Below are 16220 nucleotides of genomic sequence, written 5' to 3'. Positions count from 1 at the left end.
ATGAAGATGAGGAGGCAATTATCAGGCAGAATGAGGAATTAGAAAATGAGGATACTGTAGTTCTGATGGGGGGGGGGGGGGGCATTGGAACAAACGCCCAAAAAAGCTAAGGAATTTAGGTGACAGTGCCTTCATCGATTCGATGGACACTTGGTCACAAATTTTGTGAGCAGGCAAACCATCTTAACCAATATGCTGCCCCTTATTGGTCTGGATAGCTTCCTAAAACTGTGACTTTCCCTAGTCATAAACTCAACACAGCACTGTTAGTGCTGTGTTGAGGCTATACGTTGCTGATATCTTGCAGATTAACGTCACCCTGTAAATTCAGAGTCCTCGCGAGAGCACACTTTGAATTGTGTCTGCAACAGACTCTGGCAATGAGTAATGATGCACATTATTTTTGTCCCTTGCATTGCGGAGAAGCAATCACATCGGTGTATCTGATATAGGCGGCCCAGAGGCGAGCTAAACAGATGACGACAGAGCTGCAACATTGGAAGTCAGTAAACATTGGTCATAGTGATATCCAATTGCATCAAAGTCCGGAATCAGTCAGGGTAAACATTGGTCGTAGTGTTATCCAATTGCGTGCAGTGAAATTTTTAAATGCATGCTTGGTGCCGTCCCTCGAGTTAGGCCATTATTCGTGGCCAGACCCTTAACCTTTCTAAATTGCCAGGGTCTGGATTTTCCAGGCTAGATTAGTGTACACAATTACTGACAAAGTAGATAAGATTTGTGATGTTGACTGTTTATAGAGGAAATGTGGAGCATTGTGATCATCAGGATTTAAAAAAAAAAAAAAAAAAAAAGGAATTTTTCAAAAATTTCGGATTTTTTTATTTTATTTTATTTTTTTACAAATTTTGCTATTCATACTTTGAAGAGCTTCATAAAAAAAATATAAAATTAATTTTAAAGATAATATTTGTTAAATAAATGGCTAAGAAAATAAAGCTTGTATCAGTTATGTTTATTAAATAAAACATTAAAATGTTTACCATTTTGATTTTTTTCGTACCTTAATAGGGCAACGTATCCTGGGAGATACAACTCATAAAATCCAAAATATACAAAATATTTTCAAAATGAGTATGGCAGGGCTATTCAACTTCAGTACCAAGAGGGCCGAATGGAAAAATCACTGGGTTTTCAGGGGCCGCTTAAAATAAAAGACGCCGCAAAATAATTGTATCCAACAATATTTGATAAGATCAGAGTAAAATTCAGTTCAATTCAATTGAATTTTATACACTGGCATAGAAACTAAGAACATAGCCTATTATCCATATCCATAAAACAAATCTTCTCAGACAGGTGATAGGCTGCCACACAAACTATACAAGTATTTGAAAACACCCAGGCTAACCATAGTATTTCATACCTGATGTCTGATAGCTGCCATATCATGCATCAGTGGGAAAAATTGCAGTGTTGATTTAACTAGCCTACTTCAAGATAATTAGGCTCATAAGTGTTTCAAACACACACAGTAGCCTACAGCGCCAATCTCTCAAATATACTTAGCATTGAATTTAAAGAAAAAGTAGCCTAATGCCAGCTCTGCCTCTGTTTATCTATTTCACGATTTCTTACCGCTAAAGATTCTAAACTTCGAGCCTGCGCAAATCACAAACAATAACATTCCCACGAGTGGAGTGAAGATGGCTCTGTCTAAAGAAACGTCTAATTGACAACGAGAATCGTTCGTTTTACCCTCTGCAACAAGTAGGCCTACGAGATGTTTATTGTGCAACGAATCCATTGCTGTAAAGAAGGAATATAAGTCAAGAGGCAATTCTCTACAAACCACAGCTCCTTCACTAACTTTCCCGAGGGCTCGGAGGAACGGAGACCGGGTATGATTGTAACATTTTTGATTTGCGCACGCTCGAGGTTTAGAATCTTTGGCGGTAAGAAATCGTAATTTAATCAACATTTAATGATAACATTTAAAACTAGTTACACATTTGGAAATGTCAGTTTGTGTAGTGATGTGTTGTGTTCTCTGAGTGAAGATAACTGGAAGAATTAGTCTGGCCAATAGGGGCGGGCCGACAGTGCGCTACTCGCCAATCATATGAAGATCTATGCACAACCGTCAAAGCGAGTTCATTCTCATGACGAGACACGCGGGCCACAGGAAATTGGAAGCGGGCCACATCTGGCCCGCGGGCCGCTAGTTGAATAGGCCTGGAGTATGGGAATGATTTGAGACAAATGAGACAAAAAATAACATGAAATGATTTTTTTCACTTCTGCCTGTTTAAGGGTTAAAGCCCATTTGATATTGTTTTTTGTAACTGCTGATTGCCTACATTCATTCTAGAGATTTCTTCAAAAAAAAACAAAACATTTTTACTTCTTTTGTTGTTTTCTTTAACCTTTAATAAAAAACAACAGAAATTAAATTGCCTATAATAGTTTATTTTTCATTGAAATATTCAATGTTTTGAAAATGATATAATTTATATAACTGTGGTGGTCAGTGGAGAGAGAGGACAACAACAGCTGTCAGAGAGAAGCCTTCTGGAACAGTCCTTGAAATTATCCTTCAACGGAATAAAGAGTTCTGCATTATTTAGGTGGCAAAGTATACCTGTACTTTAAAGTATTCTGTATACTTAAATTATTCTTTAAAGTTACTCAGTGTACAGTAACTTCTTACTTGTTCATGACATGAAAAGTGCTTCCCACAACATGCCCAGTCCGTGGCACTTATGACACAGGCATACTGCACTCTAAACCCAAATTAGTTGTCATTACTAGATCATTGCGTGGAAACCGATTGCCTTAAACCATTCTAGTTTTGGCAAAACATAAAACTAAACATGTTAAGTTGTGTCAACAAAGAATCTTATGTGGATGCTGTAGACCAATTAAACTACATTAGTAGTCTGTACTTAAAATCTTTAGTTCATTTGAATGATCTGTTTCAGGAATTGCCGTTGTATAAATAAATATATATTATAGGTTACGGTTTTAGAATATTAAAAAGGCTCATTAAAATAGGCTATAAACTAAGTTCTGTATTGTTGTTTCATGATGAGATTACTGTATTAAATTAATTGTTTTATTCAATGTTGAAGAGAAAGAATTCATCTCAATGTAGGAATGTCTTTTTATTATTGATAAATTAACAACCAGCATCAAAACTCGTAAATAGTCCACATCCACTGTATCTCCCAGATGAAGAACCTATCAAACAAAAGAACACGAGAACAAACTGTTAGTCCATGATCGTTTACTCCATTTAAACAAGTCTGTTTTAAAATCATCACCATGAATGTACTTCAGCTAACGTTAGCCAAAAGCTAACCAACGTGTGCTGCTATTGTTAGGCAACTGTCTACAGACAGAAACACCAATTTCAACGATAAAGTCTGAGTTATGCTAAATCTAAAGCAGTAAGTAAGTATATTTACACAAAAAATACACGTGTTAATATTATAAACTATGATCTGCCATACACACCAATTTGAATGTTAGGGTAGCTATGAGCTAACATCTAACCGAAATACCTAGCATGCTAACAACCAAGCCAACTTTACTGGAGTTTTCTCACGGTTTGTAAGTTAATCACACAAATGAACATTTAGGTAACTATCTGTCAACTGAGCAGTATTTTGGATAATTTCATCATAATTTGTCACAAAGTTAATCAGAAAGTTCACCCACCATTTAATGTTGTAACAGCAGCAAGATGAAGATAGACTGTGATGACTCAGACGTGTTTGAGTCGGGAAGAACGGTTGGTGGCATGGTGGGCAGAATTTTGATTAGACCCCTCCTCCGCCTTGCAAAAACATAAACTTTATAGTTGTCTACACTTAACATGATCAGTGCACTGCATATTTCTCTTAAATATTACAATCAACTAATTTGTTTAAGTTATGACGGAGAGTTTTCGCAAAACACACAAACATTAGTAATGACAACCTAAAAGATTAATTAGAACTAAATCTGGGTTTAGAGTGTGGCTAGGTGTGCAGCTGAGAGCAAGGCTGGGACAGTGGCATCCAGCCATCCAACCACATCAAAATGTGTGTGTGTGTGTGTGTGTGTGTGTGTGTGTGTGTGTGTGTGTGTGTGTGTGTGTGTGTGTGTGCGTGCGTGCGTGCGTGCGTGCGTGCGTGCGTGCGTGCGTGCGTGCGTGCGTGCGTGTGCATCTGTTAAAGGGCCTTGTAAATCCCCCTACTGACTAGTTAAGACAGGTTTAGCTAAGTACAAAAATGGTTGCAAAATGTTTTATGAAGCTTATATTATGAAGTTAATTTGACACATGCATTAATAGACTTTCTTAAGATTAATGTGTGGATCTCTGATTAAGACAAAAAAATAGAATGTCCACCTAATGCTTAGCTCCCACATTTCTGACAAAACAACAACAAAAAAAACAGCAAAGTTTAGATCCATCAGTCTGAAGAAGACCCAGACGGGACAAAACATTGAAAAATTGCTTGTTCTAATTTAAAAACTAAACTCCGGTGTGCGGAGAGTTCCTTTTTTCTACTTTGTCCTGCAACTGGCCCAAAGAAAGGTGGAATGTGCGCACAGCCACTCTACTAAACTTCCATCTTGAGCTAAACCCACACCTATTTCAAAGTCTATAGGCCTGGAAGTCCCATAAGCCCCGCAAGTCAGTCACAAAGGACAGGACAGGGTTTTCTTCATGCTAATTCCTTTCAACTTCTGGTAAATGCTTTTATTATGCACACTATTTTTTTATATATCAGATGCTTTGCATTTAAACAGATCAACTAAAATTAAACAAGTCAATTGAAACATCATGCATTACCTTTACTGTTCTACAATTGACCATACTGTATTTCTCACATATAGGTCTTATTATGATACTGTATATGAAGGGGTCATATTATACTTTTTCACAGCACTGTATGCTCGCTGTCATACTTTTTAGCCTTCAGAGAAATGAGTGAAAAGCATAGAGAGGTGGAGAAAGTAACACATATGCTTTTATTGAGAGAATTGCAAATACATTTGTTTGTATGACAAGAGTTAAAAAGAGTTATACAACAGATAACAGGCTCTTCAAAAAAGTTATACAACTGCATGATAAAATGACACAATTACAACAGAGAATTATGATATGCATATTCCACATACAGTACATTAAGTATCAGGGTTCTTAAAACTTGAGAAGATAACAGATTCTTTGATTAAACATAAAAATTAGGGCTGTCAATCGATTCAAATGTTTAATCTAATTAATTACATACTCTGTGATTAATTAATCTAAATGAATCGCATGTAGAATTTTTGCTGTTAAAACATTTTAAACATCTCAAATCAAATGAATCATTGAATAATCACCATTAGTGACATTAAAGTTCAAAAACTGTTTTATTATTACTTTCACTGTTCAAGTAATGGCCATGACAGCCTTTAATATGACTTAATATGCTGAGGAAATAATTCAAAAGTTCCTCAGGGCCTCAATGTCAACACTGTTTCTTTGCATAGATTTGGTGCCTTAGAGGTCAAAGGTCACAATCGATTAATCTGCATTATTTTTTTTAATCAGTTATTTTTTCTAAAATTAATTAATTGAGATTAATCAGTTAATTTGACAGCCCTAATAAAAATCATTGTCTTGGTCTGCAGATTTATTGGCCTCAATGGCCCTAAGCCTGTGGTGATTCTGCTGCAGAGTGACAATAAGAGCCCTCAGGTGTCTGTCAGAGAGAAGAGACTGCTGAGTAACCTGACCAGCCAGGTCGATGACATTCTCCAGCACGCTGATGACTGGACCCAGAAGCACAAGGACTCTTGTCTGGACCTCCGCCACTGATGCCGTGCCGGCCAGTTGGCCCAGGAGGCTGACGGCGCTCCTCATCTTGCTTTGGAAACTCGCTACGGTCGTGCGCTGGTTCTTCACCGTCTTCAGGTCCTGGCGTAGTCGCTCCAAATCAGCACTCACCTGACTCATCTCCCCCCTCACCTGGCCGATCTGCTTCTCGCAACTGGAGAGCTTCCCGAAGATGGTGCTGATCTGAGACTCAAACGCATCCACCTCTTGCTTTGCCTGCTCTGCTGCCCAGGACGCCTGGTCTAAATCTGCCTGACCAACACCAATCATTATCCCTCCTGCGGAACAAAAAAAAAGCGCAAAGTACAAAGAACATTACAAAGTATCTAAACACTGAACTTCATGCCTACAGACATTATCAACAGGGGTGTAGTAGTGGTGAAATAAGAGGTGGGTAAACTATGAATTCTGTGGTCACGGTAAGGTGGACTCCGCCATGCCGTATTGTATTTTTTTTAAAAAAGGCATTCAGAACATGTTTGATGATGGTGGAGGTTATTATCCAATGTTTATAACAATACCAGTGGATCAAATGGTTCCTAGAATGTTGCTGAGTCTATATAGTGTGAATGCAGATAATACATTGTGATATTGAATGTTAAAAGTTGCAGTTGGTTAATAAACTCTTTTGAGAGATGGACAAACTCCAATAACAGGTGAATAAACTCTATTTCTGAAATGTCAGGGGCGAATACACTGTATTAACATTTAGCCTCCACTACAACCCTGATTATCAACGTGTGAGACATGAGTGAAATTGCTCACCAGGAATCCACCCAACAATGGGAATGAATGCGAGTCCAATCCCAATATCTCGCATTTCCTCTGCCTTCTCCTTTTTGCTTTGTAGATCTTGAAGTTTCCACTGAGTTTCGCGCATGTGGTTTATGGCTTTGCTTAAGGAGTGCTCATGCATCTCTAACACGGCTCTATCTGACTTCAACTTGGTCTTTAAGTTGTTTAGCCTCTGATTCTTATCACTTTGCTTCCTCTCAAGATCTCCTTTTTTGGCAGTCAAATTCTCAGTGAGCTTATCTACCTGTCTCAGCCTAGTACTTGCTGCTTCCTCTGACTGTGACAAGTTCTTCTTTACCTTCTCAATACTGCTGCGAAGTGTCCTAAATGAATCCATTTTCATGGTGACTATATCTGTATTTGTGGCCAAGAGAGTGGATGTCAGACCATTAAATCCATCAAGTCCACTTTTGAGGGACGGAAGCACTGTGCTCTTGAAGTCCTCAACGAACCGTGACATTTGCCTTGAGGAAAAGAGGAGAAGAAGAGGAAACACATCATAGATTTGAGCTTTTTGCTTTCATTGTTACCAATGAAGTAAGAAAATGAAGTATCATGCAGACAAAGGCAGTTTCAGAGATTATAAAACATGGTAAGGCATTTATTAGCTAACAACAATTCAAGACTACGGCCGGAGACCCAGCGTAACACACCGCTTAAAGGGATATTCCGCATTTTTGGAAATACGCTCATTTTCCACCTCCCTTCGAGCAAAACAATCGATATTTACCTTGTTCCCGTTCATCCTGCCATTCTGTGAGTCTGGCGATACAAGTTTTAGCTTCAGCCTGGCATAGATCATTGAATCGGATTAGACCAGCTTCTCGCCTGCTAGCTTCATGTTTAAAAGTGACTAAGATTTCTGGTAATTTTCCCATTTAAAACGTGTCTCCTCTCAAGTTAGAAAGTGCAATAAGACCAACTGAAAATTAAACTTGGCGTTTTTCTAGGCTGATTTGACATGGAACTACACTCTCATCTGGCGTAATAATCATGGCAACTTGCAAACGTACCATAGGCGCAGTGATATCGTACGCAGTATCTGAAAATAGTCCCCATAGACAACAAGCAGTAGTAGTGCCAGTAGTTTGCAAGTTGCCTTGATTATTACGCCAGATGAGAGTGTAGTTCCATGTCAAATCAGCCTAGAAAAACGCCAGGTTTCATTTTCAGTTGGTCTTATTGCACTTTCTAACTTGAGAGGAGACACGTTTTAAATGGGAAAATTACCAGAAATCTTAGTCACTTTTAAACATGAAGCTAGCAGGCGAGAAGCTAATGGTCTAATCCGATTCAATGATCTATGCTAGGCTGAAGCTAAAAGTTGTATCGCCAGACTCACAGAATGGCTGGATGAACGGGAACAAGGTAAATATTGATTGTTTTGCTCGAGGGGAGGTGGAAAATGAGCGTATTTCCAAAAATGGCGGAATATCCCTTTAAGGCAATGGCACTACTGAGGTCTCCTGAGCTGTCTAGTCTCTCTGCATTTAAAGGCCTTGCCTCCTCTTGATTGAATCAAGAAGAAAGGCCTCATCAACAATGATCAGTCACATGGTCACAAGGCAGTTGCATCATAGACATATGTTCAAAAGGTCACAAGGGTACTTGACAAGTTTTGGTTTGGTCAGAAGCTGATGACGTTCATGTCTAAAATGAATTATAAAATATTTCTACTACATTTCCCCCATTTGAAAGTTTAACACTTTCACACAATATGTAAATCCAATGCAGGTTGCATGAAGCACAATAATGACAAAAATATTCTAAACATTTGAGAGTGGTATACAGACTTGCTGTTGTTTTCTGTGAGCACTGCTCCAGCGTGTAACACTAGCTGTTTGTTCAACAGATATCGACTAGGACAGATGATGCATTTGTACAGTACAAAATCACTGGCAATTGTCAGAATTGTTGCTCAGTTATAGAAAATCAAACATCAAAACCCTAACTTGTCTTCGGCAGTTCTTCTGTTAAGAATTTGTCCCAGGCCAAGGCTAAAATAAACAAAAAGACAGAAAATAAACAAACTCGTAGTGTTGTTCCAGCTAAACTTGAGCCATATGAGTGCACAATGTGAACGTGTAGCCTTGATGTTGAAATGTTTATGCAATGTTGCGATCCTTGATGAATCTGCAGTGTGACAGTTAATTCAAAAGTCTCTTTCTGTGATCCTCACGGTCGTTGGTGGTTGATGGTTTCATGGCCCGCGCCATCTTCCTTGATTCCAGTTTTCAACTCAAGTCTTTCACGAGCACTCAAGCACTTGGGTCAACTGGGTGTGTTGTCTTTGGGTGTGTTGTTGGGCAACGCCAACCGTAGCAAGTTGTCTCCTCCTTTTCGTGTGGTGCATACTGTAAATGTGGAGAACGTGTATAGGTGTGGGAACATTGTGTTTGTCTCTTCCTCTTCGTGTGGTGCATACATGTGGAATGTGTATGTGTCAAATCAGTGTATTTGTCTGAAAACCAGGGTAGACCACCTGGCTATCCGGATCCTTGCTGTTTGGGGTTATTCTGCCCACAGCAAGTCCACTACTGTAAAGTAATCCAATCTTTCTTGTGATGTCCAAGATCCTTTGTGGAGAGGTAAACAGAACTTCCAAATGTGTTGCAGCTCTCCCAAGGATACGGTGAAGTGTGATGGGGTCTTCAGGGTGTTGTTTGGGATCAAGGGTTTCGTCCTGTCCCCCTTTTGATAAGCTGTGTCTTTCACCATCGTGGCTTTGCTAAATGTCTGGAACAGATCTTGAAAATAGCTCTGAGCAAAAGGTTTTAGCTGTGACACGTTTTCATAGCCGACGTCAACCACAGGCAGGCCCATCTTCTTAGTTATCAAAAATTCTAAACATGCAAACAATATAGTACATGAACTTTGAGGCATGTCTCACCTCAGGACATAACAGTATTATCAAGTTCATTTAAATTAAATGGTAATAATGTAAACACTCCCTGTGATAGTGGTAACATTTCTAGTGATGGTAGTAATAGTGTAAGCATCTCATTAAGTTAAAACATCTCATCCATATTATCTTGTGAGGCAACATTCCTTGAGGAGCCCAAGTCCTCAAAACTAATTCAACAGGCAATCTAAACACGTCATTGTTATCAATTATCAACCATCCCCCTTCGGATCTGTGGCACACTCTTGTCCGCCAGATCCGCCTCTGAATTGATAACAAAACAAGCAAGTATATGACGATGTCGTTGTGTGAAAGAAAATAGGCCTAACATTGGGAGGTTCTGGTTATAGACATTAAATACCATCAGCTTGTAAATGAAATAAAATAATCACAAAATAACAATCAAAGAAACGACATAACACTAAACTGTTCAATTGTTTTCCAATGAAAGTAAAATAAATCAGCAGTTAAAAAAGGAGCTTGCCCTGGTCAGGATGACAAGGACACATGAAAGGAAAGGCAAATGGGACAAGTGTTAAAAAAAAAGAAAAAACAATTGTCAGTCCTGATTGCATGAAGCATTAGTTCAACAATAAAGATACAAATCAACAACAAAACCTGCTTTGACATGGCAGAGATTTATAAAAAAAAAAACAGTATTCAAACCCATTATAGAAAAACAAACCAAACAAAACAAAAAAACGTGATTGTAGATCACTAAAGAAATTAAATCCGTGTTACCCATATCGAACTGTACCCACGGTTATGGTAACCATTGCAGTAGCCTAATTGAAAAATTCCCTTTAGTACAAAACGGTGTATTACTATTTTAAACCAAGTTTCCACATACACATGTTCTGCACAAACACTCACACACTCACACACCCTGGGCCCATATTGACAAGAGAAGTGACAAGACAACAAGACAAGACAAACGTATCATAGTAGCAACACATAACACTGAACATAGAAAACGTCAGGCAATAAAGTAAGAAAGATAGCATAGATGTCTATGGAAAATACAAATCTTTAGTCAATGTGTCATGTGTCTGTTGAATAAAATTAATGTGTTGTGCATTGCTCTGGTGCTACTCACTTGTACTTTCTCTCTCTCTAAAAAAAAAATGTTCCATGTTAAAACCATTATCATTCTCTAATTTAGGGTAAACATGTCAGTGATAAAGCAACTGACTTTAAATGGCTCTGAGTATTTAAACTTCTTAACTATAAAACATAAGGTGAAACAGTCTGAGTGCTGAAGCACAGCATTCAAGGGTGTTACAAAAATCGCTGGCATAAGATGATTGAGTAGGCTAATGAGCTATCAGTAGTGATACGATGACACAATTGTGTTTCTATTGACATAGGCTGACAAGTTTCATCCACTCAAAGATGTCTTGTAGTTACAATTCTCAAAAAACGTTTGAAGTAAAAAGAGGATTATAGCGCTAAAAGGGAAACTTGATGTGATCAGGGCATACTCAATCAGTGGCTAGAAGACCCAGAACAATGCCACTCTGAGTGATCTCTATCACTCACTAAATTAATCTACGTATGGTCCACAATTACAACAAATTAATCTGACAAGGTTTGGGCTATAGCCCACTGTTGCAGCATAGTTTGTTTATGCTTGCAAACTGAAATATGTTAAAAACGGGTGAAAAAAATTATATAAATAGGTTACCATCGCACAGTGTCAACATTCGAAAAACTCATATCTGAATCAAACTCTCGTCCACATTTTCCAGAAATGTATGGGCACAAATCACAGACACTAAGCGTAACGTTACACACACTCACACACACAAACATAGTCTCTCTGCATTTAAAGGCCTTTGCCTCCTCTTGATTGAATCAAGAAGAAAGGCCTCATCAACAATGATCAGTCACATGGTCACAAGGCAGTTGCATCATAGACATATGTTCAAAAGGTCACGAGGGTACTTGACAAGTTTTGGTTTGGTCAGAAGCTGATGACGTTCATGTCTAAAGTGAATTATAAAATATTTCTACTACACCATAACATAAGATGTCATGTGTTGCTAGTGCATTTACTATTTCTACAACATACTGTTACTGCATGAATACCCTTTAAAGATGATAACGACTCTAAATTCGCAAATACTCAGTTTCATTACAGTATAGCAATGAAAAGTAGATTTAAAAAAATTATTCTCTCCACAGAAGTTACATTACTCAATAATAGCTCAAAGTTACAAACAATGTATTCACCAATGTTCTGCCATGTTCTGCTGCTGCTGAGGACAGGGCTCTGATGTGAGCCGCTTTTAAAGTAGCAGTGTCACACCCGCTTTGCTGATGCAGCTCTGCTCACGTATCAGTATAAAAGCGCATGCCGTTTCTAAGTAAGTTACGTCTGACCAGAACTGAACATCCACAACACTTCAAGGTGAATCTACAGAGAATCCTCAAGTGGACTTTTGGTAGGCAAAGTTTTCTTAAGTGGTGCTTAGAGCTTTTTGGATGACAAAAAAAACAGATTAACAATAGAAACAATAGAAAGAAAGAATAGATGTCAATTGCTGATGTAAACAACATGTCAACATGTAAATTACTATGTTTCTTAAATATTTCAGTTTTACAGCCTGAAAATCACATTATCTTGGAGGCAATGTTTGGGCATTAATATCATGAAAAGTATTGTATTATTCATAGGCTGCCTAAACTTTGTAGGGTGGAAGACAAACGTAACTTGTTTTGTATGCATTTGGTATCGATCATTCCATTTTTACTATATATTTATTATTTTGTACCAATATTTGAGCTGTTCACATATGATGGGCTTCAAAGGAAGGTTGTGCTTTTCAGTCATTTTTCAAAGGATGAAAATAGTATGTGGGGTAGGTAATATAGGCGCTTGAAAATCTATGTTCAAGTAACTTAGTGTTTGGGCATTTAGTGTACAAAGTGCCAATGTTGTAGGCTACCATAGATAAATAAATAAATAGAGTCAACCATTTAAAGAAAAAAAGAAAAATGCATTGGCATACAATGTTACCCAATGTATTTATGCATAATGAAACATGGTACACCATTGGCGCTTACTTACACAAAATGACTACACTGAGCTATTTCCATATAGATTTTTGTGTTCCTATAGCTACCCCAAATACCATTTTAGTTCCATGAACATTACAAAAAAAAAAAATCCTTAAAAATTAAGTATTATTTGTTTTTTTTGTTTTCATTAAAACATAACTTGGACTATAAGGTGTTAAGGTTTTAAGAATCTTTACAAAAGAAATTTAAAACAGTCAACAATAATTGTTCTGAAAAAATTGTTCAATGAAAAGCAATACCATGATTGCACTGTTTTACTTCACCTCTTCACACTACAGACTACACATTCACTCAAGTAGTAATTGCATTTTTGACAACTGCAAAACAAGCATTTCTCTACAGCTAAAACATATCACAAAATTGTATTGTTTCCCCAGGATAAACTATGGCATCAGCAATTACAAAGGCTACCCAGCATCTCTCCAGAGCATCAGATGGCCGAGATGACACAAAGCTGCTCATGCAGCCTTATGCCAACTGGGAAGAGTACCTGACCCCTGGGCCCCTGTCCATTGCAATAATGGGAGAGTTAGTCTTCATATCATCCAATGTCGATTTCTCCATCAACAAAAATCCACCCAAAGACGGCTTCAAGCACATCAGATACCCAGAATCCTTCCGAGCCTGCCTGATGCAAGTCTGCAATGCTGGCTGGGCAGCTTTCAACGAGGCGCACAAGAACATGGATCAAATCCGCCTCCACACTGGGAATGTGCCAAAGTACATCAAGGAGTCAGTGAAGATCCTCCTTCAGGACGACGATGAGCTGGTCCAGGCCCTTCTCCCTGACCAGCTTGAGAATATTGACCACATGTCACAGGACTGCCTGCAATTAGCTGAGCGGACGGAAAAGAAATTCATGAACGTCATTGAGTTGATCCAGGAGCTCCTTGAGGCGTGCACCAATGCCAAGCAGAGCTACGGTGAGGAACTTGAAACTGTCAAGCGCAAGATAGAGGAGGCGAAGCTACGCAAGAAGGCATCGGACGAAGCCAACGCACGTGCAGAAAAAGCTATGAAGGAAATGGATAAGCAGCTCAGCGATGCTCAAAGGAGCTTCAATGAGTCGATGGACTCTCTACCAACTGGGTGGGAAGTAGTTGGAATGAACCTGGTTGAAGGGCTCTCAGCAGGTCTCATGACTTATCTTAACTCAATGACAAGGGCCAGTGCAATGTCTTTGCTCACCAGCCAACTCTCACCTACGAATACTGGAATCACTTCGCAACCCCAGGGCATTCAACCACAGAGGCAGGCAAATGATCCATTTGCTGCAAACAATATCTTCTCCAAGTCAGCTGAACTTTTGTCTCACTGTGAATCTCTGAAAATGTTTGTTGGTGGAAACAGGCAGATCAACGAGGCAGAACTTTACGATCAACAACGTCAAAAAGCTAAATCAGATTTTCAAAAAAACAATTTCCATAGAATATTAACATCTATCCAATCTGAGAATGAATGTGAGCCAAAAGTGCAAGCTGTGCAAATCTGTCAAAAAGGCATTTCCCTGTGTGATAAGCTTGGTCAATACGCAGTGGAGAAGCAAGCTAGGCCTGAACTGGAACCTGCATCCGACCAGACTGCAAACCAGCTCATTTACCTGATTGATGAAATATATGGCCTGGCTCAATCATTTGACTCAAAGAGCAAACGCATCACCAACACAGCTGCCTTCCCTGTTAAACCACCTCAGTTGATCCAAAGCCAAAGCCAAGCTGGTGGGCCAGAAACAAAGAGCGCCAGTCAGATGGCCACCGAAAACGCCCGACTGCGCATCGAGCAAAGTCGCGCCCAACTGGACGCGGTGAGAGCGATGTATCAGAAGAGCGCTGACAACATGGAGAAGAACAAACGGGAGCTGACTGAGATTCTGGTGATGATGAGAAACTGCGAGGTCAAAGAGATCGATTTCAAGACCACCATCAAGATGCTAGTGAAAGGTCTGGATGCCATGGGGAGGGTGAAGGAGCAATGGGAGAAAATGGTGCGATTCTTTCAGATGGTGTCCAACATTATCAAGACCTGCCTGAAAACCTGTCTGGATAATTTCCTGAAAACAGCCTCAAAGGCCACAAACACATCTCTAAAGTACTCCTCGCGAATGTTCATGAAAGATATGATTTACAACCAGGCCTTCCAAGCCTCTAACATTGCCAGTCTGGTGAACATGATTTCGGGGACTTATGCTGAAGTCTCTGCCAAATACCTGATGGATCGTGTCAGTAGCCTGGGCAGGCTGATGGCCCTTGACCCCAGCAACCCACAATTCACAGCAGAGCGAACAGGTCTCCAGAACGCTTGTGAAGAGGCACAAGATGGAATAAGACGACTTGTCCTTGAAAACAAGCGGAAATTTGAGATGAGGACGCAAGACAGAATGAAGAAAATTGAGGGAGATCTACTTGCAGTAATGCCTCCACCACGCAAGGAAGAAACAAACAAAGTGAAGGCAATTGTTCAAAGTGCCTTCACAAAAGAAGATGAAGATCAATTTGTCTAAATCATTGAACATGAATGGTCATTACCCACACTGGCATAACAAGTTTCCCTCTGCTCCTCCCCTCTACATCAACTATTCATCTAAATCTACAAGGCCATGACTTTGAATGCTTGCTTTGCTATCGCTCTCTAATAGTTTGTTTAATCAAGACTTCACAGAAATATACAAACATACTGTACTCATAAATGAAGAAAATTGAGGAAGATCTACTCGCAGTAATGCCTCCACCACGCGAGGAAGAAACAAACAAAGTGAAGGCAATTGTTCAAAGTGCCTTCACAAAAGAAGATGAAGATCAATTTGTCTATATCAGTGAACATGAATGGTCATCATTACCCACACTGGCATAACAAGTTTCCCTCTGCTCCTCCCCTCTACATCAACTATTCATCTAAGTCTACAAGGCCATGAGTTTGAATGCTTGCTTAGCCATTGATTTCTAATAGCTAATAGTTTGTTTAATCAAGACTTCACATACTGAAATACAAACATATATACTCATTTACAGTACATACATTAAGAGAATCAGACAATACTTGCTCTGCCATTTAATCATGATTCAACATTAATAATAAATGTTTTGTTACGCAAAAAGGAAGCTTGACTGTGTGTTTTCATGTGTTTCACCCATAGACAGTAAAATACATGGACAGAGCCACCCCAGACTTCATTAAAGCAAAATTAATGCTTTCCTAAATAGCTTACCTGTGGACTTTCCCTTAGACTGCCTTCAGTTTCTTATCCAGAAAATATGATAACTCACCTAAATGAGAAAGTTATAACACACCAGTGAAATGATGAGTTGAGTTCTATTAATTCCCTCACAACAGTGTACAGGTAATGAAAAGTTACAAAGCAGCTATAACTGAATGGTTCATAATTGTATTTTTGCAACTATGTCAAAAAAGACCATGGCTATTTAACAAATTGATTTAACATACAGCATTCATAAATCTTAAATAAATATCTCCTACAGCCCCAACCACCCATAAGATGTATTCCCCTTATTTGTTCTTTTCAGTATACACATATTAAAACCCCCTCCAGATTAGCACAATAATACAATGGTGTGTGCACAAGTGCGTGTCCATATTCACACTTACAGTACT

The 16220-nt window shown here is 39.0% G+C and overlaps 2 protein-coding genes across 2 annotated transcripts; one reads left to right on the top strand and one right to left on the bottom strand.

The window, feature by feature from the left end:
• Positions 1–5464: 5464 nt before the first annotated feature.
• LOC134062462 (uncharacterized) lies at positions 5465–11776 on the bottom strand. The gene is made up of 3 exons (XM_062518474.1): positions 11763–11776; positions 6599–7092; positions 5465–6111 (listed from the first exon to the last, which is right to left on the bottom strand). The coding sequence occupies exons 1-3, from the start codon at positions 11774–11776 to the stop codon at positions 5600–5602; spliced, it is 1020 nt and encodes a 339-aa protein (XP_062374458.1). The 3' UTR covers positions 5465–5599.
• A 128-nt stretch (positions 11777–11904) lies between these two features.
• LOC134062045 (uncharacterized) lies at positions 11905–15111 on the top strand. The gene is made up of 2 exons (XM_062517917.1): positions 11905–11974; positions 12989–15111. The coding sequence occupies exon 2, from the start codon at positions 12997–12999 to the stop codon at positions 15109–15111; it is 2115 nt and encodes a 704-aa protein (XP_062373901.1). The 5' UTR covers positions 11905–11974; positions 12989–12996.
• The last annotated feature ends 1109 nt before the right edge of the window (positions 15112–16220 follow it).

Source organism: Sardina pilchardus, chromosome 17 (assembly GCF_963854185.1).
Source record: "Sardina pilchardus chromosome 17, fSarPil1.1, whole genome shotgun sequence".
Taxonomy (NCBI): Eukaryota; Metazoa; Chordata; class Actinopteri; order Clupeiformes; family Clupeidae; genus Sardina; species Sardina pilchardus.
This window is presented reverse-complemented; position numbering and strand designations above follow the sequence as displayed.